Here is a 24,787-nt window from a genome sequence, read left to right on the forward strand (position 1 = left end):
GTCTGACTCTTTGTGGCCCCATGGACTGTAGCCCACCAGGCTCCTCTGCCCACGGAATTTTCCAGGCAAGAATACTGAAGTGGGTTGCCATTTCCTACTCCAGGAATGGAATATTGCTCAGCATAAAAAAGAAAATTCTGCTCTTTGAGACAACATGGATGAACCTGTAGGATATAATACTAAGTGAAATAGGCTGGACGAAGAAAGACAAATACTATATGATCTCACTAAACATGGAATCTAAGGGGAAAAAAGGTTTGACATATAGAAACAGAGTAGAATGTCAGTTCTCAGGGGCTAGGGGATAGAAGAAAAGGGAAGATTTGCTCAAAGGATATAAATTTTCAGTAATAAGATGAATGAATAAGTTTTAGGGATCTAGTGTAGAGTATGCTTATTTAACTTATATGCAGAGTACATCATGAGAAACGCTGGGCTGGATGAAGCACAGGCTGGAATCAAGACTGCTGGGAGAAATATCAATAACCTCAGATATGCAGATGACACCACCCTTATGGCAGAAAGTGAAGAGGAATTAAAAAGCCTCTTGATGAAAGTGAAAGAGGAGAGTGAAAAACTTGGCTTAAAGCTCAACATTCAGAAAACGAAGATCATGGCATCTGGCATTTGCCATCACTTCATGGCAAATAGATGGGGAAACAGTAGAAACAGTGACAGACTTTATTTTGGGGGGCTCCAAAATCACTGCAGATAGTGATTGTAGCCATGAAATTAAAAGACACTTACTCCTTGGAAGGAAAGTTATGACCAGTCTAGACAGCATATCAAAAAGCAAAGACATTACTTTGCCAACAAAGGTCCATCTAGTCAGGGCTATGGTTTTTCCAGTAGTCATGTATGGATGTGAGAGTTGGACTATAAAGAAAGCTGAGCACTGAAGAATTGATGCTTTTGAACTGTGGTGTTGGAGAAGACTCTTGAGAGTCCCTTGGACTGCAAGGAGATCCAACCAGTCCATCCTAAAGGAAATCAGTCCTGAATATTCATTGGAAGGACTGATGCTGAAGCTGAAACTCCAATACTTCGGCCACCTGACGTGAAGAACTGACTCCTTGGAAAAAGATCCTAATGCTGGAAAAGATTGAGGGCAGGAGGAGAAGGGGATGCCAGAGGATGAGATGGTTGGATGGTATCGCCAACTCAATGGACATGAGTTTGAGCAAGCTCTCAGTGTTGGTGATGGACAGGGAGGCCTGGCATGCTGCAGTTCATGGGGTCGCAAAGAGTCAGACACCACTGAGCGACTGAATTGAACTGAACTGAACGTAGAGTATGGGGACTACAGGTAATAATTCTGTATTGTATACTTGAAATACGCTGAGAATAAATCTTATGCATTATCACCTCAAAGCAAACAGACAGAACTTCTTAGTGCAAAGATGTATGTATAATTAACAAGACTTAAGTGTACAACTGCTATGCCCTGTTAGGGCTACACTTTACTGTAAATCAGTCTTCCTAAATAATTTTTAATATACAAACTTCAGATTTGATGTGTATGTTTTCTGACATCATTACCTGAATTGCTGGTCTAGCTTTTCAGCCACAAAATCCTGTCTCTCTTTTTCTTTCTTCTCTCTTAATAATCTTATTTTATCTCTCATTCTATCTTTTTTCTCCTCAATTGTTTCTTCTTTCAATTGCATTTCAGTAAAATACTCATTTTCCTCCGATGCTAAAAGTTCACGTAACCTAGGTTCACAAAACAAAATGACAACAACAAGCAAAGGAATTAAAACTGTCATGCTACATGTACCATTTCACTAATTGCTTTTTATTTTGTTAAATTCAATTTCAGAAGTATATATTCAGTTGTAAATTTTGTAAGAAGGAAAGATCATTACAGTATTCCATAAAATGAGTTGTCACCTAAAGCAATAGAGACTAATCTACGCCACGTTTTATTTGATCACGTGCAGATGAGATATGTGATCTGTATTTCAACAAAAAAAGCAAAATGAGCAAGATTTTAATTATAATAACAAAATATGATACAATATGTTCTTTTGATTTCTATCAATAGGTTATCACAAGTGAAAATAAGCTATTGGTTTGGTAGGAATAAGACTAGCTCAGCCATGATCCTTACTATAAAAATTCACTTGATTTTTGATTGGTCAATCTCAGGCTCTGGTTTCAGAATGTCTCAGGGTCTGGATTAGCCAGTTTTTAAGCCTTACTTATTTCGTCTTTCTTCAGTGTTGATGATAAACCCTTGCATGGCATCCTTGACTCTTGCTTTCACAAGACTGTCCACAAACTTGCAGTCATTGTGCTGGTCCCACTCAGTTTTCAAGCGATCCCGCTCGATTGACTTAATGGAAGCCAAAATAGCATGATGTTTCTGATGGCTGTGTTGGATTCTTTGCAGATGATGCTCAGCTCCTTGGCCTTTGGGAGGCTTGGCTCTCTGGAACAAAAAAAAAAATCAAGTATCACTTATGATAGACCCAAAATCAACTGCATATTTTCAGTTAATCCACAATACCTGTATTAAACAAAATTTGGTATATAAAACTAATATATCCTGCTATAACTGTAAACAACTTAAGTGTCTAAGATGTAACTTGTTTGAATTATTTGAAACCTGTACCTAAGATGTCATCAAATCAGTCTCAAATATTTCTCAAATGCCATTTGAATAAAAGTTCATGGGATTATAAAGTTAAAACTTTGAATGGGACTCCAGAGATTATCTAATCAAATCAGACTTAATTTATTTGCCCAAAGTGCTCTGAGTAGTGAGGGCAGAACTGGGTAGAACAAAAATTAAAGGTCTTCTAATTCCTGACCTTAATCTTGCCACCTACTATCCCACCTTGCTTTTCAGGGCTCTGACAACATAGTTACCACCATCAAAATCTTTCAATTAAAGTAAACTACTCACTAAGTATATAGGATATACATAACAAGTTGTGACAGTGAAATATCCTTTACTAAGAAGGAAGTAAGGAAGACAGAAAGGGAGGAAGGGAAAGAAGGAAAAGAAAAAAAACAAAAACTAATGGTAGAATTTGACTCCTATTTCTACTGTCCCCAGAAATTTAATGCAAGAGCTGTACTCCTGACATTCTGGGATTAACTTGAATTTCTGTGAATATGTTCATTTTATACAAACTTTCATCAAAAAAGTTGGAAATGCATACACCATTGTGAATAAATATTGACACATTTGCTAAAATCATATGGACTATATCTTTTCTATTTCTGCATTGCTAGCATGAAGCATGGCTACCAGTATCAAGTTCTCAATACGAATGAAGAGGAAAGATGAATGAATGAATGAATGAAACTGTTCATGGGTGGGCTCGATGTGACTCTTGCCCCTCCTGGGGCCACCATGAAATCCATGGTTTTGAGCTTTGTATTTTCAGCCAGGTTTAGCAAATCACCCTTAGGTGAGCAGTCAGACTCTGGTGGGCTGATGCACCGTAACAAAGATTTTAACTCGCGGCACAGAGTCAATCTCATCATTTACACTGAGAGCATCATTGTCTGGATTACCAGAATACTGGCACTGAAACTTGGTAAAGCAGTCTCCTAAGGAAATGAAATCAACATTTGAAGACAGCCTCATGAAAAGATTCAAGGTTTGGGGTATACACACGGGTGCCTAGAATAGTTGAACAAGATAATACAAAGCTGAGGTAGGTTGGAGACAGAAGGTGATGTTGAAGGTTACATCATGGGAAGTAGCTAATTCATATTGAAATTATTTAGAGCCTAGATTTAGTTAACAAACTACTGTTCTCTAATATGTATGGCATCCTATGAACGCAGACTCAGTGATAACAAAGCAGAGTTGGGTCAAGGCTGCACCCTGAGCAGGACACACTCAGGCTCCTAGTAGACAGATGGGCTGAGAACAGGAACCAAGCACCAAGGTCATCAGGAGTCAACTGTCTTAAGTCATCAGGGCAAGAATCAGGCTCTGAGGTACATTTTGACTGAAGAGGAAATAGCAGTGGAGGGCAGCGAGAAACAGACTGAGCAGTAGCAGGGAATTAGGAAGCCCTTTAAGGCTGTGGCATCCTGGGTAGGAAGACCTTTGTGGTCAGGGAGGACCCTGTCTTTGGATGAATAAAGTAAGATCTGGAGTTCCCGAACAAGATGGTGCCAATCCATGCAGTCTCAGCATTATGTACTCAAAACCTATACTATTTAAAAGAAAAATAATATAAACCAGATCTGCAATTTAACATTTTGATGTAGCTGTATTAAAGAAAAAAAGAGAGAAACAGGGGGAATTAATTTTAATATATTTTTATTTAACCAATATATAGAAAATATTATCTCAATATGTGACTCTAGACATATTACAAGTGCTCAAATTTGTGGCTAGTGGCCACCATACTGAACACTGCAACTCTTAAACCGTGCTAAAATCAGAATGAAGGGTTTAATAACTACCCTGTACTTTCAAGGTCACCGAAAGCTTTTGTTACTGTAACATCTCAAATTAGTTTCTACTATTACAGTTTAATGTCTTAAAGAATAACATCTTACAAGCTAAGGTTTGATTCTGGCTTCTACTGATAACTGTGTGATCTTGAGTAAGTTACTTAACCTCTTTGAGTCTCAGTTTTCTCACCTGTCAAAAAGAGCAAAACAAATGGCTTCCTAAAAAAAATTTATTTCAAGAAGTAAATAACTGGGTCCCTAGGAGGCACTCACCAAACAGCTGCTCCTTTTGCTGCTTCATTACTTCAGACATTACATCTTTCACCACCTTCTCTTGAAGAAATTGTTTAGCATTCAAGTCTCATCTCTGGTGGTTTTAACTCTTCTCTCATTGCAACTCTACAACCTCTAACATCCACACTTCTTATCACACTCTGGTATCTGAGATACACCAGCTCTGACTTTTCCCTTTCCTCTTTATTCTTCTATAAACGTAAAATATTCAATAGGCCTGCTTCTCTGGTTTGGTGGTGATTTGGTGGAATGGAAATCCTTATTGGTTTCCAACACAAGGAATGTCACCTGACCAGTACCCCAGCTGAGCTCAGGGTTCAGATACAGAACCCAAAGTACATCCACTTCTGTCCGTCATAAACCTCAAACCCTACAGACTGTAGAAGACTCCAGTCTCCTGATTTCCAAACCCAGATCCTACAGTCCCTGGACCTAAAGAAGAGGGAGCAGGTCTATAAACTGACTGACAACTGCTATGTGCACTACAGAGCATAATAAAACTATATCGTTCATCATCTCTGACCTTTCTTCCACAGTGTCCCGACACGGACAATACAGTACACCGCGATCAACTGTGCTGGCACACTGTGTTAATCTTTAACGATTTTGTGCATGAGCAAGTTGTTTCTGCAATTAGATGATAAGCAGTTTGAAGGCAAGGACCAAACTTTTAGAGAAAGCGAAATCTCCCAGGGTCAATGTATTCACCCCTGTATCTTCCACAGAGCTGCGCACACAGCAGGGACTCATGTGATGCCTCTATCGTTGCTTAACTACACATGGAGGTTTTCTGGCCTGTGGAAACTAGTGTGTAGAAGCAAAGGAATGCAGGTGCGTGGACCACCTGTCCGAGGTTCTGAGCAGCGCTCATCAAATTCTGCAGCACAGCGTTCCCCTGGTCGCCTACCACCACTGCTGCCATAAAGGCAACCAACCTCCTATTCCCAAGCCTGCAGGTATGCTTCTGTTATGGTTGAGTCAGCAAAGGAAGGGCCCTAAAACCACTCAAAACCCCCAAAGGCCAGCACTCTTCAACAGACGGTTTTCCTAAACGTACAGAACTAATCCCGACCGTACAGCTGAATCACTGCCAGCCCAGATCCCAGATTTCCCTGCCACCTGACCCAGCGCCCTTTCCTTGACACACACTCTGCATTTTAAGGGGACGACCTCTTTTAAAAGTCTTGCAAGATCTTCAACCTTCAAGATCGCCAGTGGTGATTCTCCAAATACAGAAACTAAATACAGCTGAAGGGGGAAGAAGGGTAGGGAGGGGCGGAGTAAGAGAGCTAAGCAAGAGACCTTTTTCTTCCTTCGTTCAAAATTCAAACTACTGCGTCAGGCACCTGCTTCCCTTGAGAGAACCCCTGCTGGGGGGCCAAGGCTGGGTTGGGTCCTGAGATGGGGAAGATACAGAAAACGGTAGGATCCCACACACATATCCCGTGCTTACCACGATCACGACTTTGGGAGTGGGCCCCTTAACCTCTCTCTGTACGATGCCAAACCGCTGGCTGTACATTTTGGAGCTTCCTCGGGTTGGGGGCGGTGTCCGCTGCGGTTCCCCAACCACAGCTACCGGCGGGACGAGCTTGTGAGATGCACTGGTCTGGTTGCCAGTGGTGCGCCTCGCGGGGCTAGGGACAGGTGAATGGGGCGGAAGTTGGTCCCGTTACCATGGTGACCACAGACGCGGGCACTCGCTACTTCCTCTTGGAGTGGAAGAGCTGAGTCTGCGCAGTCCTCACCCTGCCCTTGGCCATGCCTCCCTCCGACCTCGGTCCCTTTCTAGGATTCATCAAATAGCAGAAAAAAGCCTCCTTAACCCGCAATGAAGTCGAAGATCTAATTACATTCCAACTGACTTTGCTATTTATATCCTGTAATGTTTAAAAGCATGAGAAAAGTTAGCGGACACTTTGTAGGATGGTCAAATTGTGAGGCCATCTTTAAGTTAACCTTTAGGGCAAATCATCACAGGACCACCTTATTCGCGTAGTTCTTTACAGGAATTTATAAGGTATTTTCACACATAAACCCTTTCAGTTTCACAAATACCTGACTGATGGAACAGCGGGTATTATCCTCAACAAGCTGAGAGAGCCTAACTGGCATTCTAGATCCCAGGCAGAAGAAACACACACACACACACGTGAGGAGACCTTTTAAGGGGCCCTCAGCACTGGCATTCTAGATCCCAGGCAGAACACACACACACACACACACACACCACACACACACACACACACACACACACACACACACACACACACACACACACGTGAGGAGACCTTTTAAGGGGCCCTCAGCACAGGTGGAGACTACAGCTGAACTTCCGCTCAAGAGCAAAGTGGTGAGTGAGTGAAAGTCGAAATCCTGTCCGACTCTTTGCGACCCCATGAACTATAGAGTTCATGGAATTCTCCAGGCCAGAATACTAAAGTGGGTAGCCTTTCCCTTCTCCAGGGGATTTTCCCAACCCACGGATCGAACCCAGGTTTTCCGCATTGCACGTGGAATCTTTACCAGCTGAGCTACAAAAAGTAGTAGGTAATACCTAAAAGTCAAATGACACTTTGGTACTCTTCCTGAAATGGGAACGAACATGGAACTTTAACAGGAAAAAATCAGCACCTAGTAGGTCACTGACGTGTAATAAAAGCACAACTAGTACTGCGTATCCCAATTTAAGACCGCAATTTACTATAAATCAGCATTCCCTAATCATTTGTAATCCGCCCACTTCGGATTTTGCATGCGGCATGTTTCTAGGTTTGGACTCCATTTCCTGAATTGTTCGTTCAGCCTTTCAGCCACAAAATAACGTCTCTTCTCTTTTGAAATTTCTTTTAATAATTCTCTCTCATTTTGTCTTTTATCTCCTATAATGCTTCTTCTTTCAATTGCAGTTCGGTAAAATACTCATTTTCATTTACTGCTAAGAGTTTACGTAGCCTGAAACAAAAGAAAGAAAAGAAATTAGACGATCGTTTCCGCTCCCTGGATGGGGTCCTGAAGGCTGGTTGCTGGATCTTCGATTCCCACGGGTGCCTGGCCCGCTGGCTGGTCTGCTCTGGTGACACCACACCCTCAGAAGGGCGGTGACGCCCTCGGCCTAGGGGCGGGGTTTGGTAAAAGCCAGATTCTCGGGCCCCCGTTGGGAACCTCCGAGGTCCACAGCCTGGAGGGTCCCGTCAACGTGAATTTTCAGCGACATGGGAAGCGGACTCTCGGCGACACCCGGCGGCCGTAGAACGTCCCGGCGTCGGTCCTGAGCTCTTCGCGCTGCGCCCTCACCCCGGGCGTGTCCCGTAATTTAATCCCGCTTCGGTTTCGCCCGCGGAGCCACTGTGAAGAGGGGAGTCGGCTTCCCTCTGCGCTGATTCTGGACCGCCTCGGCCCAAGGGAGGCCACGCCCCAGGGACAGGGAGTTGAGGGGCAGCGTCTGTCCAGCCCTGGCCGGAGGACCAGGGTCCGGGGGCCAGCGCCCCCTGGTGAGCGTATTCGGAGGGTGGCGGGACCGGCCCTGGCATGACAGCCAAGTCTCAACCTCCAGGGGGGTCTAGGAGAATTGATTCACCCAAGATCCTTGAACAGAACTTGACTTTGATCTTGCCACCCGCTTTCTATACCAGTTTCTCAGAGGCAGTCTATCAACACTTAAGCACCATTAAGATACTCCCCCCCAAAACACTAAATATATATAAATCAGTAAACGGGACAATAAAAATCATTTAAAAATAATTTTAAAATAGAACAGCATAAACTATATTATTTCCAATGCCTATTGTACCCCAACAAGGTCACGCAAGGGCTGTCCTCCCAACAGTTTCCTGAATTCTGTATTTTCACCATTAAATTCCACGATAAAGTTGGAAATTCATTCACCATTTGTAAATACATATTGATGTATTTAATAACTGCATGAACTATATCTTTTTCATTCCTGAATCTCAGTATTAAGTACAGTGCCTACCATGGGTCAGGTTCTCGATACCTGAATGAATGACACAAAAATAGCCGAGACCAGCAAGTTTTTTTCTGGATGGGCTTGACAGAATTTCTGTACTTGCTGGGGTCACCATGAAATGGTCTTCAGCTTTGCATTTTCAGCAACGCAGCTTTACCAAGTTATCCTCAGGTGAGTTGTGAGACCCTTAGGAACTGATTCATGGCGGGATGGCTTTGTAACATGTCACCGTGACTAGGCTACGTTTCCCAGTATCCCCTTCCTGGCATGCTTCCAGTTAGGACAGGCCACGAGAGATTCTGCGTGGTAACTGGAGGGCAGATGCGCGGCAGCAGCACGCTCAGAAGGCTGGTGCAGGAGCACCAGGCACTGTTGCAGTTCACACGTCACTCATCTGCTGGCTCACCTCGTTGGTATGGGCAACAGTCAGGTCTGCGGCCAGGCCTGCAGCTGCTCCACCTTCCCCAGGATCTTCCTTCAGCTTTTCTAATTCTTGGACCAGATGCATATTTAACTCTGTGATGAAGGGCACCAGCTTCTTCTGCAGGACACCCACGTCACCGAAGTTGGAGGTGGTGAGAGGCTGACATGGCTTCCAGGCCATCCTTGTGGTTTCCAGCTCGTGCTCATGGGCGCCAGTGTGTCCTCCGTCTCCCACTTTTTACATCCATCTTCCCTTCCCGATTGCCTGCCCTGCAGACTTCAAGCTCCAGCATTAGATGCAAAGACAACAGCCTTATACAGACTGTTCAACCAGCTCCCACAATTGCATAAGATCAAATCACCTACAATAAATCCCTTAAGATAATATACATATTTATATATACATTACACACATATATAAAATCTTTATATTAGTAGTGCTGCTTTTCTGATTGTATCTTGACACACACAGTAACCAGACTTATCTCATGAGTCAGAATGCTATTCTCAAATTTCATTTAGGGCACCACTGTCAAAATACCACCAGAATATGAGAATTGGGTGGTTGGATCCTGGGAGGGAGCAAAACAGTATGAGAAAATTATCCAGTCTTGACTCTGGCTGAAATAAGTAGGGTAAGGCAAAGGAAGGAGCAGAGAAGGATGGCAGAGGGCTATACAATGAGTTAAAGTAGAGAAATGCTTAATCTACCTCTGAATATCTAAAGCTGCAAGGCTGGGACTACAGTAAGCAAGAGAGGCACATAGGCTACAAAATTTAGGAGGCCGGCACTCAGTCCCAGCCCAGTAAAGCTAAGTAATGAATCACACATGTCATTTTTTGGCACTTTATGAAAAACTGGAAAGTGAGGCAGGGCTGAGCCAAGACTGGCCCTTAGGTGGGACTTGAAGCAGGAGCTCAGACTTCTAGAAGACAGGGGCTGAGAGTAGAAACCAAGTACAAAGGTCATCAAGGGACAGGGGAGGCAAGTTTTGAGGAAACATGAGCCAGGCCAGGAGCTTTCATTCTGAAGACTGCTTTGGCTGAGGGTAGGGAGTGATGGTAAGTATCAGCCGTGGGGAAAGACGCCCTTTTCGGTTTGAGGAATCCTATGTGGCACCCAAGGCCTGGGAATAACCCAGTCTCAGGAGGCATGCGTGCTTTGACAAGGTGGCACAATCCACCCTGTCTTGGTGTTTCCTATGCCACCCTAGGGGCAGCAGCTTTGTACGGGGTTTATTATGCTTAGAAGAATCCAGCTTTGTAAGGTCACTGGAAACTTGTTAATATGACACTATTACACACTACTGGATATAGGTTACAGTTAACAGTTTAGTGGCTTAACTTAAAAACAAGGCTTTTACAACCTGGGCTTGATCTTGATCCTAGGCTCTACTGATACTAGCTGTTCGACACTGGACAGGTTATTTAGTTTCTCTGAATCTCATTTTCCCTTCTGCAAAAATGGGCACAATCAAGCCGTTCTAAAAAGATGTTTTTGAGGATTAAACCAGGTCCATGGGAGGAACTCAACGAATAGCAGTTCCTTTCCTCATTTATTCACATTCCATTCCCAATACATTCCGAACTGCTGTCTCCCTGAGGAAATGTTTAGAGACACTACCAGGTCTCATCCAAATCCATTTAGAATTATTTATGATGATGGCTTGTTTAGGCCGAAGGTGGCTTTAATCACGTCGGCTCTCCCATCCCAGCTCCCCCATCTTTAATATCCACACTTCTTATGACACTCAGGCTCCTGGGGTTTGCACTGGTTGGAGGAGATGCACAAACTTTCTACTCTTTGTCTTCCTTTTCTGCTTATTTCCTCTATAAGCTCAGAGTACTGAACAGGCCTGCTCCTCTGGTTTGGTGGTAGGTTTTCCCAGTTCCTGACTCCCACACAAGCCCTGGCAATCCATCTATGGTCCAGCCTCTGAGCAGATCAGTGTTGTCTCTGATAAAGTCGGTCTGTAAATATCACCTTGAGTCCTACAGTCTGTAGAAGCCTCCAGTCTACTGCTTTCTACCTCCAGGTTTTTTAAGGTCCTTGGACCTAGAGAAGAGGGAGCAGGTCTGTATGTTGAATCAGGTTCCCTATGTGCAAAATGAAGCATCACAAAACCATTTCCTACTCTTCCATTTCCCCTTAATTATCCCTTCCCTCTCTTCTACAATCTTCCATTGCAGACAACATAGCACATCATTACTTTTCTGTTAATATGTAATGATTTCATGCATAGGGGAAACAGCTTCACCACTTGGATTATAAGCTCCCTGAAGGCAGGAATCCTATGTCTCCCGAAAGATAAGCCTCCCAAGGTCACTGATTCACCAGTGTGCCCAGCAGGCCCTCAATCAGTACCTCAGTACTCGCCCAAGTACAGGTGGAGCAGTTTCTGGCCTGCAGACACTAGTCTGCAGGACAAAGGAATCCAGGGGTTCAGGTCAACAGTTTACGCTGCCTGTCTGGCTCTGGTCAGGGCTCTCAGCAGTCCTGCAGGAGGCAGCGTTCCCCTGACCTCCTCCCACCAGCCCAGTCCTACAGTCCTCCCACCTCCCTATCCTTCCTTCCACTGCCACACCTGTAGGACAGTTCTGTGCAGCAGCTGAAACAGTTAATGACCTCAACAGGCTCCAGAAAATCTCAAGAAACACAGCCTGATTCCTTCCACTGAGGATACTTCAGTTGTGTGTGGGCCCCAATCACAAAGCCATCTCAGGACCAGATCTCCTGACTACCCCCCACTGACCAGCCCATCCATTCATCTCTTGGAAACTCCACAGGCCTTCAAGACCCCAAATGATGATTCTCTGAATAAAAACTTCTAAGACTGACCCCTGTGGATTTTCTTAAGAATACGGGGGAAAAGCTTTCCTTATCTTCCCTTTTCTTTCCAATCTTATCACAGGGCACCATCACCTCTCCCACCATCACCTCCTGTAACCCTCCTCAAGGAGGGCCCTGGCCCAGACCTCAGGAGAAATTTCTAAGGTCCTGCACATACTCCATCACTGATGGTGACCAGAGCAGTCGTACTGGGCCTTTACCTCCCACTACGCCATGCCAAAATGCTGGCTGCTCTCACGACTCAGGGCCCACATCTGGCCAGAACCCCTCCCTCCGCCATCCCGACCCCTCACAGTGCGGGGCACACCTTGGCAACCAGACTGCTGTGTCCCGGAGGCGGGTTCCACCCAGGCTGAAAATCTCCGTGATCTGGGGAAGAATTAACATCAGGGTCAATATGACTGGTGGGCCTAGAGCAGGGTCAGGACAGAGTGGGGCGTCCCCCAGCACTGACCACGGGCGTGCCAGCCCCTCCTGCCTCCTCCTCTGGGGGCAAGTCAGAGGTGGAGTCAGCCTTGTTGTCGTCCTTGTCCTCCTCAGGGTCAGGTGGCTCTTGCTTCACTGCTGGCAGGCCTGGGTCTACTGCCTGGGAGAGGCGGGAAATTGGCAGCTGTCAGAAGGGCAGGGCTGGCCTGAGGAAAGTGTCCCTACCAGCCAACCTGTCCCTGTGCTGACACTCCGTCACACCTGAGCACAGAAAAACCATCACTGTCTACAGACCTTTCCCATTCCTCACAGATTTCCATTTTTCTGTTAAGTGGGCGGCAAAGCAGGCCAAACTAGTTGCCTGGGGAGGGTGAGGCATCTGTCAGACAGGCGGGATAATTCTGTGAGAGGCTGTCATCAGCACACCTATTACTGTGTTCAAAGAACCACCATCATGGCTCCCCATCACTCTGCTCACAGACCACCCATCACTGACCCCCACCTTGCTGGGGCAGCCAGGCAGCAATACAGGAGAAGTCAGGATGGCTGTGCCAGGTGTCCAGTCTTCCTGGGCATCCGCCTTCTCTTGCTTCACCTGGGGTAAGGCCACAACCCAACTCAGGCCAGGGCACTGGGCCTCCTGTGTGGAGGAGGATGGCAGCAGACTTGGTCCCAGCTTCCCTGCACGAGGCTGGGTGGGGTTAGGAAGGGCAGGATAAGGCGGGACCCTCACCTGCAACCGAGTTTCTGTGGAAGCCGGGGCTGGGCCAGGCACCTGCACGGGACTGCTTGCACCCTCCCGTAAGAACACAAGGTCAGTGCCAGGTGGGGGCAGCACAAAGCCACTGCCTGCTTCCTCCTTCACTGGAGTCTGGGCTCGGTCTGGTTGAGCTGCGGGTGTGGCCAAGGGAGGCTTCAGGGTCTGACCCAGATGGGGCCTTCGAGTAGAGCCAGGCCTCTTTCGACGAGGGTGAGCTGGGGGCGGCGATGCCCCATCTTCGGACCCTGCCCAGACACTTGGCAGCAGCCGCTTCTGTGAGGAGAGGTGGCACGTTATGGCCACCAGGTACAATACTACCCTGCTCTGATTGATGCGCCCAACCCCGTCAGTTCCAGCACGGAATCTCCTTATGGACGAGCCGCTCATCACACAGGCTGTGAGTCTCCTATCAGCAATGACAGTACCTCCTAGTTTCCTCATTTATCCCAGCATAACGTCTGCTAATTGGTGGCAAACCCACCGCCCCACCGACCACTCTGAGGCTGCAGGACCCACTAGAGGTCTGCCCGCCCCTCCCAGGCATAAAGTGGCAGGGGGCATGAGGGGGAGACTGGCACTATTCCTCCCACCCACCAGACCCTTCCTGCTACACCCACCATAGCAAACTGCAGGCACTGGCGCCAGCGACACTTCTGGCGCTTCTGGTTGCTGCCCCCAAACTTGGGCTTGTCACAGCAGAAGTCGCAGTGGCCACAGTCCATCCGCCGCAGGCAGGCTGCACAGGTCCCACACTTGCGGTTCTGCCGACGGTTTGTGTAAGGCTGCTGGGAACAGGAGGTGCGGGGCTGTCACTAGGATAGTGACAACGCTGCTCCTGTTGCTCGTCCACCAGCCCCACTGGAGGGAACTGGCTCCCACTAGTCACACCTCCCGTCTGCGAGTCCAGCGCCAGGCGGTATCACTGTCCTGGAAGGTCCTTGATACCATGAGCACGGTGGCTGCTTCAATACAGTATCCATCATTCTATCTGCTGGTCCCCCACTAGCTACCAAGATAACGTCTCTGACCCCCGCCTCCAGCAGAATTTTGCAGACGCCCATTAGCTCCCATCGCTGCGCCCGCTCATCCTATGCGGACTTTGGGCACTGTGCCAGCTTTTCCTCTGTGAGCCCCATCAGAGCGTTGGTTCATCTGACACCAGGTCCTGTCACTGCACCTGGGGGTCCCATATTAGTTCCTACCCCACTGTCTGCTCAGCCCGTACTAGTATCCATCACTGTACTTTACTACTCCCCTATTAGGCCCATTGCAGCATCTGCTTCTTTGGGTTAACCAAGCGCCCTGGGAGAGTCTATTCAGGTAGGGTGAGGCCACTCACTAGCTCGTCCTCGTCTACACAGTAATAGATGAATTCAGCAGGTGGCGAGGGGGCCAGGGCTCTGGGGTGCTGCAGAGGCAAATGGGGTGGGGTCAGGGCAGGTAGCTGGTGAGGTTACGGTTGTGCCGTCCCCCTGCCCACCAGGGCCTCACCAGCTCCGGAGACTCTGGAGGCTGCGGTGGGGGAGGTGGAGGCGGTGACTGGGCTCGGGGTGGACGCCGCCGGGGCACCACCTTGGAGTCGCAGCCTCCTCTGCGGCGGCCGTGTTTACCCTGAGAGAAAGGCAGAAGGCAAGTTTAGGCTTGGCGGCACCAGGCAGACACAGACCACCGCCCTCCCCTCAGGTGTGCAGAAAGCATGCCAGGGGGACAGGCAGGCAGAGTATGGGCTGGGGCACTCACAGCAGGGGGAGCCACAGCCAGGGGAGGGCGTCGTTGACATCGCTGATGGTGGCGACGGAGGCGGTGAGCAAGGTGCTGGCAGACAAGGGCAGGTAGGTGAAGCCAGAGCGGTGAGTGTGAGGTGGGGGAGAAAAGAAGACATGAGGTGGGCAAGGCCAGGTGGAAAGACGGAAGCAGCAGCAGCTTCAACCACAGTGTAAGCGCTGCCCCAGCCCCCCACTGCACAGCCCCCACTGGCCGCTCCACTCTGACTTACCCGGAGGCAGCGCCGCTGGACGCACTTCCACTGGCGCCGGAGACCGGGGCGCGGAGGGCGAAGGCAGACTCGACAGCGGCCACAGTCCTCTCGGGTCTGACAGCCCCGGCACACTCCACACCCTCGGCTCTGTGGGGGCCGGAGGTGTGAAGCGTGGGGCCAGGGCTGAGGGCCAGGAGCACGGGTGAGCCTTGGGCCCACCCCAGCTGCCTGACTCACCCTTTCCACAATGCGGAGGCACCGTCTTCGCTCACACTTGCAGAACAGCCCCGAGGCCACATCATGGGGCAACTGCAGGAGGCAGGTGGAGCAGGCCCCACAGTCTTCCTTTACCTGGCAGGCCGTGCACTCCCCGCAGCCCACACGCTGCCAGGAATGGGTGGGGCAAGGTCACGGGTCCAAGCGGAGTGGCTCCAGGAGCACTGCCCCTCACGTGTCTGCTGACCCCACATTGGCCCCTATCACCACGTCTGCTGGTCCCCCGTCTGCCTCATCACTGTCTGGTAACTAGTGATTAGCCACCATCACTGAGGCCATAAACAACGTCTACTCTCCCCTGTGACCCTTATCACAGTGTCTACTGATTAACTTCCATTACTGTCGACTGCCTGCAGCCAGCTCCCTACAAAATGACCCTGACATCCAGTGGATCCATCACTGTTCCTTCAGACTCTGACCAGCCCCCATCACATCCTGCTCCCACCACACACTTGTGAGGAGGAAGTAGGCTGTGCTTACCTTAAACATCCTCTGCTCCCGATTGAAAGCGATCCTCTGTGCTGCAGGGAGGGAGACAGAAATGTTAAAGGAGCATCAGGTATCTGACCTCACGACTCCCTCTGCTCTGTCATCTACCACTAAGCCCCCAGCCAGATATCTGTATGCCAGCCTGACACCGAGGCTGCTCCAGCTCTACCTCCCAGTGCCCCAGGGGCCACTCACCTCGGCAGTCCTTGCACAAAGTCTTGAGCCGCTGCCTTCGGGTACCATCTCCTGAAAAGCTGATTCCACAGTTCTCACAGCACCTAGGATGGGAAACATGGGTGTGGGGCCCTGAGTGTACCCCCAACCAGAACCCTCACGGACTTGACTCTAGCTCAACACTCACCCAGGGGCAGGAAGCGAAGCTGGGACTGTGTCAGTGTCAGCCTTGGTGTCATCCCTTGGTGCCTCCTTCCTGACCTCACTCTTCTGAGGTCCAACCTGACACTTCCGAGCCTTGGCTGGCTTCGAAGGCTTCTTCCGCTTCCTGCTGGTGATGGCCAAGGATTGGGCCTGGAGACAAGAGCAAGGGCAGAAGACCAGTGGGCGAGTGTCAGGAGGCTCAGCGCCCGTGCCCAAGTATTCTACACCGTACAGTACCTTGGGGGATGGATAGCAGAGGACGCCTTGTTTGAAGTCGAAGAGGGTGAGATCACATGCAGGGCCCAGGTATCGGGTCAGCTCAACTTTGCTTCGGATCCTGTCTCCTGTGGGGCTGGGGATGGACCAGGACAGGTTGGTACCTAGCTGGAGCCACTGCCACTCCACCCACACAACCCTCCCATAGGGCTGGTGAACAGGCCTGGAGAGCTGGTGGGATACAGGAAGCAGCCTGGGATCAACCTATGAACCCCAACCAAGAAACTACCCCAAATAACTCCAAACAGCAGGAATATAAAAGGTGTATAAATGCCAGCGTGTAGACAAAGATTAATAAATAATATAAATGCAAATGGATATGCACAGATTTATAATGTGTGCTACTACTGGCATTCCATATAAGTGAAAGGAAATACAAATAGCAACACAAATTAATTAAATAACATACATGTATTAGCATTTCATACTATGTACACAAACAAAATCCATACAAGAAAAAAACGTGTTTTAAATATAGCAGGCTCTTGAACAACACATGTATAAACTGCATAGGTCCACTTACACATGAATTTTTTTCAATAAATATATTGAAAAATTTTTTGGAGATTTGTGACTACTTAATTCAATGAATTATATAGCCTAGAGATATTGAAAAAATTAAGAAAAAGGTGTGTCATGAATGCATAAAATATATGTAGATACTAATCTATTTTATCATTTACCACCATAAGATATATACATGAAATCTATCATAAAAAGTTAAAATTTACCAAAACATGTGCACAAATACTTAAGATCGTATGTGGCACCATTTGCAGTCAAGAGAAACGTAAACAAAAGTAAAGATGCAGTATTACATCATAACTGCACAAAATTAACTGTAGCATGTATCATACTACTATAATCATCTCACAGCCACCTCCTGTTGCTGCTGCAGTGAACTCAGGTGTTGCAAGTATTTACTTTCAATGCCATGGAAGGCGAATCATCTCTGTGAGCAGTTTGTTTCTCCATAAAATTGAGCATCACAGTAGAAAGTGACCCCTTGCAGTGGTTTTTCTCATGTCATTTTCATTGTATTTAGTGCACTACTGTAAGCTTTTAATAACACCTTGGGACCCATAACAAAGTGTCACTGGTGATACTGCAAGTGCTCCCAAGAAGCAGAGAAAAGTCATAACATTACAGGAAAAAGCTGAATAGCTTGACATGTACCGTAGATTGAGGTCTGCAGCTGTGGTTACCAACAATTCAAGATTAATGAATCCAATATAAAGTGAAAGTGGAAGTGTCACTCAGTTGTGTCTGACTCTTTACAACCCCATGGACTACAGCCCACAAGGCTCTCCTGTCCATGGAATTCTCTGGGCAAGAATACTGGAGTGGGTTGCCATTTCCTTCTCCAGGGGATCTTCCCGACCCAGGGATCGAACCTGGGTCTCCTGCATTGCAGGCAGATTCTTTACCATCTGAGCCACCAGGGAAGCCACCCACTGTATGGACTATTATTTTTAAAAAAAAGAAAGGAAAAAAAAACAAAGGAAATTCAGAAACTGTTGCTGCAACTATGCCAGCAGCTCGAAAACCTTGTACTTTTTGCAAAATATGTTTTTATCTTGTACTGAAAATGCAGCTTTTATGTGGATGCATGATGGCTATAAGAAAGTCATATCTATAAGTTATAACAAGATTTGAGAAAAAGTCAAGTCATTATATGACGACTTAAAGCAAAAGCAAGGTGAAGGCTCTAAAGCTGGGGAATTCAATACCAGCAAAGGATGGTTTGGCTTTACAAATGTCAAGACAACAGAAAAAGCGGCTTCTACCAACCAGGAAGCAGCAGACAAGTTCCCAGACGCCACTAAGAAAATCACTGAGGAGAAAGGCTCTCTGCCTGAACAACTGAACAAATTTTTAATGGAGATGAAAGTACCCTATTCTGAAAAGTAAAAAAAAAAAAAAAGGTGCAAAGGACATTTATTAGTAAGAAAGAGAAGTGAGCACCAGGATTTAAGGCAGGAAGGGATAAACTAACTCTATTGTTTTGTGGAAATGCAGTCAGGTTTATGATCAGGACTGCCGTTATTAATAAAGCTGCTAACCCTCAAGCCTTGAAGGAAGATAAACACCAGCTGCCAGTGTTTTGGTTGTACAAGAAGGTCTTGACAGTGAGAACCATTTTTTTTTTTTTTAATGGTTCCACTGATGCTCTGTTAGGAAGTCAGGAAGTACCTCACCAGTTAAGGGACAGTTTTAAAAGTTCTTTTGATATTGGGCAATGCCCTGCCCACCCAGAACCCCATGAATTCAACAGCAGGTGTCGAAGTGGTTTGTTTGCCCCCAAACACAATGTCTCTAATTCAGCCTATAGATCAGAGGGTCATAAAGGACCTTTATGGCTCCTTACTCGCAGAATTCTATGGAAAGAACTGACAACACTATCGAAGAGAATCTTCATAGACAGAACATCCTAGTAGTCTGGAAAAACCATTGAAGATACCATCATCGTTATAGAAAAGAGTGTGAAAGTCATCAAGTGCAAAACAATAACTCCCTACTAGAGAAAACTGTGTCCAGATGTTGTGCATGACTTCCCAGAATTTACAGCCAAGTCAATCAAGGAAATCATGAAAGAGATTGTGGATACGGCAAAAGTCAGGGAGGGGATGAAGAGTTTCAAGACATCGATCTTGGACTTGAGCTAACAGACACCACACCAGAGGAATTAACACAAGACAACTTGATGGAGATGACTGCTGCTGAACCAGTACCAGATAATGAGGAAGATGAAGGAAGAGTGCCAGAGAAAAACTGATATTAGACAATCTAGCAGAAGGGTTCTGATATTCAAGACCACTTTTAATTTTATATGACATGGCCACTAAAATTAAAGCAAACAGAGGAAGAAAGATTGAGACAATGTAGAAACATTTTTGGAGAACTGAGAAAGCAAAAAAGTCAGAGAGAAATTACAGTGCATTTCTATAAAGTCACACCAAGTGTTTCTGCCCCTCCTGCCTCCTCCTGCCTCCCCTACCTTCTCCTTTTGCCTCTGCCACCCCTCAGTAAGATGAAACCCCCTTTCTCTTCCTCCTCAGCCTACTCAACATGAAGACGACAAAGATGAAAACCTTTGTGATGATCCACTTCCACTTAATAAATAGTAAATAATAACAGGCCGTACAGTTAATACTTATCTACATTTGTGGGTGTCTTTGTGTGAAAATCTAACAATTGTAAGGCAAGAACTGTATGAGAATTTCCCTGGTAGTCTAGTGGTTAAGAACCTGCCTGCCAATGCAGGGGACATGGGTTTTGATTCCTTGTCCAAAAAATTCCACATGCCGTGGGGCAACTAAGCCCGTGCGTTGCAACCACTGAAGCCCAGGCACCTACAGCCTGTGCTCTGCAACAAGAGAAGCCACCACGATGAGAAGTCCACACCAGCAACAAAGAGCGGCCCTCACTTGCCACAACTAGAAAAAGCCCCCGAGCAGCAACCAAGACCCAGCGCAACCAAAACAAAAGAACTGTATGAGACATTTCTGTGTCACCATCATCATCATGGCCCAAGTATTCCTCTATGCAAGACTCAAAATGGATAGCCTATCTTTATTCAGACATTTATAGGTAAATGGTATTTAACATAAAATTAATAACGTGTTAGTTTTCTTACTGTTTTATAACTATGCCGTCAAAGAATTACATTACCATACAGTATGCCTCGCTCCCTGGTTAATTAAAGAAACTGCCTATCATCACAGGTAAGTGCCTTGAAAAAACCCAAAAATGTACCAATGTAACAACATTGTATCATGAATATGATTATAATATTGTATGCCATAAAAACTTTATAACAATTTATTCATTAGTGTACAGGCTAGGCTACCAGAAAGCAGAAATATTGCTCCTTCTCAGTTATCAATGCATGAATTGTTATACCTGTAAATAAACATAAATTTTTTGTATTATGTTTTCATTTTTGATATCTGGTATTAGTAATATGTATAAGATCTACAATGCCTTGTGTCATATAAGATAGTATTAATGTAGGGCCTTGACAGTCAGACAACTTATCCTGTAAACAGATGATGTAAATTTAATGTATTGCTAAATACTGTACAGTGCTGTGAATGAACTTTTTCTTCCTTATGATTTTCTCCTTTTTGGGCTGCACCACTCAGTCTATGGGATCTCAGTTCCCCAAACAAGCACTGAACCTGGGCCATGGCAGTGAAAGCCTGGAATCCTAACCACTAGGCAACCAAGGAACTCCCACGTGATTTTCTTTAATCTCTTCTCTAGCTTATTTTCCCGCAAGAATACAGTATATAATACATACACCATACAAAGTATGTGTTAACCAATGATTTGTTATTGATAAGGCTTCCAATCAACAGTAGGCTATTAGTTGTTAAGCTTTTAAGGAGTCAAAAGTTATATGTGTAGTTTTGACTGCACAGGGAATTGGCTTCCCTAATCCCTACATGGTTCAAGGGTCAAGTGTATGTGTACAGACAATATACATACAAATACACGTATAAACAAATAAATGCAACTACATACAAAACAAAGCGTAAGTCACTGATGTTGGAAGACAATACTCCACAGGTCACTCACATTTTTGCATGTCTTACAAGAGAGGCACTGACTACCCTTTGCAAGGAGCTATCTTTTCAAGGATGTGTGTACAGCATCAGCCTTGGAAGATAAGAGATAGGGTGTTCTTCCAGAGCAAGGAAGGCATCCTTACTGTCCTAACATTATTAAAGATTGGATTCCTTAAGCTCGGAGTTCCTTTCCCACAACAGTGCATGTGCAGATGCTAATTAAGTAGCCCTCTTCACGTCGCCCTGTGGGAATCGGCATTTGGGGAACTGGCACAAGAATGATGACATACAGATACTGCTGATGCGGTGAGTAATAAACTGTCGGTCAGGGAGATAGGGGTCCCTTATCTCCTACTGGTACCCCCCAAACTGAAACACACTCACTTGTTATCTTGCCCTAATTTGGGTAAAACCTCTGGCCTCTTCTATTCTCAATCACTGCACTCATTTTGAAAGTTTTATAAAAACTGTAAATACATGAATAAATGTACAATATAGACATAAAAATATTATTTATAAGCATATAAATAAATATAATTCTAGTTACAATTTAAGCAAAGAGCAACTTACACACAAAAAAGTTAAGAAAATTTAATAACTACATGACTAACATATTCTAAAAGACCTCAAATCCTTAAACGTAACTTTTTTATAAACACATATTTTCATGTATTTATAGTCAATTCTCATTATTCACAGTAATTCTGTTCTATAAAGTCACTTTGAACACTGAATTAGTGAGTACAGAATCACTGCTCCTAGGGGAACTACAGGTTAGGTTCCTGTAAGCCTCTGGTCACATTTTTGTCAACCAATCAGTATATTACCCTGTTTTATGTGTGTTTCTGTTTAAAGACACCTTGTTTAATATAGTCCTCTTACAAATAATTAACTGCATGGTCTTTGAACGATTTAACAATAGCAGTTTTGGAAGCCATCTGTGTTATACAGGTTCCTTTGTCAATGTCCTTGTAAACCAAGCCAGCCTCATCAGCACTGAAAACCTACTCTTCTTCAAAACCCTTTTCCTGTACTGCACCTATCAGGTGTTTTTTAAACTTCTTCCATGGACTCTTTCATCTGCAGAACCTGCCTCACCTGCAAGTTTAACACTTTTCACAAAGTATCACCTTTGGAAACATGTGAGCTAGCCAGCACCAGCTGAAACAGGCTTACTGTTTCCGTAACCCTAGGAACATGACAGCCGATGTCCTTTGCTTTCAGCTTCACCACACTGTCCACTAAACTCTGGTCACCACCTCATGGATCCACAGATTTAGCCACTTTTCCACCTTTTCCTTAGCTTCATCATGTACTACAGACGTTACTTTAGCACTTCCTGGAGCAGCCTTACATACTAATTGGCTAATTTCCTTTTTTCTAGATATACTGCCTTTTTGATTCATTAACATTGAACTCACAGTCAACAGCACTGCGACTCATGCCTGAACAAAGCTTATTTAACATGCATTTTCTCCATATGGCACAAAACAGACTTCCTGCACTTAGCTCACTGGACAGCACTTCAACACTACACTCGGGGGCAACTCTACAAAGCAAAATCACCATTAAAAAGTGCAAAAAACAGAACACTAAGTAGTCCTCAATAAGGATACTTGTTTACAGCTTAAGAGCTAATATAAGAAATCTTCATTCAATCTTGGCTGGGAACACACGCATCAGGCGACCTATTTCTTGCCGCTCTGTGCATATCCACAAATGATCATGAAAACACAGTGAGTATGACTTCAGGGGTACAAACAACAAATCTTAGTGAGTAACCAAATCTTCAAATATAGAACCTGCAGATAATAAGGATCAACTGTACATGCATACCCATAAATCTAATCACACACCCCTGATTTCACCCTGCCTAACCAGGTTCAGCCCTAACCCCTCTGTCCACAACCCACCCAGTACCTCTGGTAGTAGGTGTCTGAGCGTCCACAGGTGGCACCTGACTTGCGAAAAACCTCACGGCGCTTCCAGCCAGGGCCCAGGGCTGGGCAGTCCAGCCAGTCCTCAGCCATGGGGACCACGGAAGAAGCAGAGGCCTGCAACACAGAAGGGGCAGTGGGAAAAACTGAGGCGTTAGAAAGGGACATGTTGTGCCCCAGGCCACACAAACCTGTGTTTCTATTCATGCTTGTTTAAGACCTAGGACCTGCCACAAGCAACTGGCCAACATAAGGAAGAGTAAAGCCCCATTCCCACTTCGTTCTTCCCTGTCCTGGGCCCAGGAGCTTGTCATCCGCCCGGCTTCTTGATCTGGCAGCCCCATCCTCAACCCAAGGGTCCCCATCCTCAACGCATTCCTCACTCTCACCGTCCTAATCCCCAGTTCCTCCCTAACCTCAGCCAGAGAGACCGCATTCCTCCCATCTCTAGCGCGAGAGGCCCCCACAGGACTTGGCTACCTCAGTACTCTAACCTCCCATTCATTCCCTTCCTTGACCCAAGAGTCACTAATTTCTGTTAGTCTTTTAACCCTCCCATTCCTTTCCTGTCTGCTGTCCTCTTATCCTTCTACCTCAGTATTACTGCCTCCATTCCCCGAGTCCTCTGCCAAAGAACCCTCAGCTCCTCTGCAAGCTTGACCTGAACAGCCCCTCATTCCCTCGGTACCCTACTCCGAACGCCTCCGCATCTCACTTTCGCTCTGTCAGTGTTTTGAGTCCCAATTGCTTCCCGAGTCTCCGAACCCGCCCTATTTCCCTCTTCTGCAGTTAACAAGTTTCCTTTGGAGTCCTCACCCTCCGTTCCTCTCATCAGCTTGAGACACCCTGATTTCTCCCTTCAGCATCTGAACCCCCTACCCCATTCCTCTCCTCTTGGTCCAAGACCAAGCCATCCCTAACTGTTGGCTTTCTGATTCCCTATTTCTCATCGTCCTCCATACGAGACCCCCGTCCCTCCCTTTCAGCATTCCAACTCATTTCTCCCCGTCATCAGCCCGAGGGCCGCTCATTTCTTCCCTTTAGCATCCTGGACCCCTATTTCTCTCTCCTTAACCCGAGAGGCCCCGATATCTCCCCTCAGCGTTCGGATCCTCCCCATGGCTCTCCGTCCTTGTCCAAGAGCCCGACACTTCCACCTGTCAGTCTTCGGAGCCCCTAGTCCTCCCTGTCCTCCGCCTAAATCTTCCCAAGACTCCCTTCAATATTCGAGGCCGCCATTCCTCCCACTCATCGGCCCGAGGGCCCTTCATTGCTCTCCGTCAGCGTTCTGAGCCTCAACCCTTCCCTATTCTCCGCCTGAGCGGTCTCCATTTCTACCCCCCTTGACCGTCTCACCAGCTCGGCTCACGGCTGGTACCTTCCACCTTTCTAGGTCCGCGGACCCATGGCGAGAATCCCGCCCGTGGCTCCCGCCTCTGCGGCTCCTCGCCTTCCTCCGAAGCTGTAGCTGTCGCCGCCGCGGCCGTTCGTTGCTCCAGGAACCGGAAATCCGCTGTCCCTCTCTCGGGTTCCGCCCCCTGGCGGGACGCCTGCGCGCTAATACCCCGGAGCGTGGGTCGTGATGAGTGGACCTCCACGCCTGCGTGTTGAGTCCGGCGGAGGAGTGCGCCCCTTTAGACGAGGCCTGCTGCGCTTGCGCACTGACGTCCAAAGAGGCTCGCGCCTCTTTAGAAAGCTGCAGGGCTTGCGCACCTCGCTTGTGCTCCTCCGCCCAG

The 24,787-nt window shown here is 46.6% G+C and overlaps 2 protein-coding genes across 39 annotated transcripts in view; both read right to left on the reverse strand.

Annotated features, from left to right (window-relative positions):
* The window catches only part of CFAP53 (cilia and flagella associated protein 53), a 42,659-nt gene extending 36,332 nt beyond the window's left edge, over positions 1 to 6,327 (reverse strand). The window contains exons 1-3 of the mRNA NM_001304576.1: positions 6,170 to 6,327; positions 2,202 to 2,431; positions 1,540 to 1,713 (exon numbers count right to left, since the gene is read on the reverse strand). Of these exons, the coding sequence (NP_001291505.1) occupies positions 1,540 to 1,713; positions 2,202 to 2,431; positions 6,170 to 6,238 (473 nt within the window). The 5' untranslated portion in view covers positions 6,239 to 6,327. The remainder of the gene's footprint in view (positions 1 to 1,539; positions 1,714 to 2,201; positions 2,432 to 6,169) is intronic.
* Positions 6,328 to 7,396: 1,069 nt separating this feature from the next.
* Positions 7,397 to 24,577, reverse strand: MBD1 (methyl-CpG binding domain protein 1). Of its 38 annotated transcripts, none has more exons than XM_059880956.1 (18): positions 24,408 to 24,548; positions 23,035 to 23,168; positions 16,505 to 16,619; positions 16,251 to 16,417; positions 16,085 to 16,167; positions 15,881 to 15,921; positions 15,362 to 15,508; positions 15,143 to 15,271; positions 14,887 to 14,961; positions 14,638 to 14,757; positions 14,486 to 14,554; positions 13,764 to 13,931; positions 13,120 to 13,419; positions 12,889 to 13,026; positions 12,415 to 12,546; positions 12,268 to 12,329; positions 11,094 to 11,165; positions 7,653 to 7,671 (listed from the first exon to the last, which is right to left on the reverse strand). In XM_059880956.1, exons 2-17 carry the CDS (start codon positions 23,142 to 23,144, stop codon positions 11,126 to 11,128), a joined length of 1,896 nt encoding a protein of 631 aa, XP_059736939.1. In that variant the 5' UTR covers positions 23,145 to 23,168; positions 24,408 to 24,548; the 3' UTR covers positions 7,653 to 7,671; positions 11,094 to 11,125.
* Between the last annotated feature and the right edge of the window lie 210 nt (positions 24,578 to 24,787).

This window comes from Bos taurus, chromosome 24, assembly GCF_002263795.3.
Source record: "Bos taurus isolate L1 Dominette 01449 registration number 42190680 breed Hereford chromosome 24, ARS-UCD2.0, whole genome shotgun sequence".
NCBI lineage: Eukaryota > Metazoa > Chordata > Mammalia > Artiodactyla > Bovidae > Bos > Bos taurus.

What these genes read in the sequence shown, in the direction of transcription:
- MBD1 (XM_024984374.2), bottom strand. Translation starts at nt 23,144, where the DNA reads ATGGCTGAGGACTGGCTGGACTGCCCAGCCCTGGGCCCTGGCTGGAAG. An exon ending in TGCCTGGCTGCCCCAGCAAG is followed by an intron (nt 12,547 to 12,888) that starts GTGGGGGTCAGT and finishes CGCCTCTCCCAG; the next exon opens with GCAGTAGACCCAGGCCTGCC. An exon ending in GAGGGGCTGGCACGCCCGTG is followed by an intron (nt 12,330 to 12,414) that starts GTCAGTGCTGGG and finishes ATTCTTCCCCAG; the next exon opens with ATCACGGAGATTTTCAGCCT.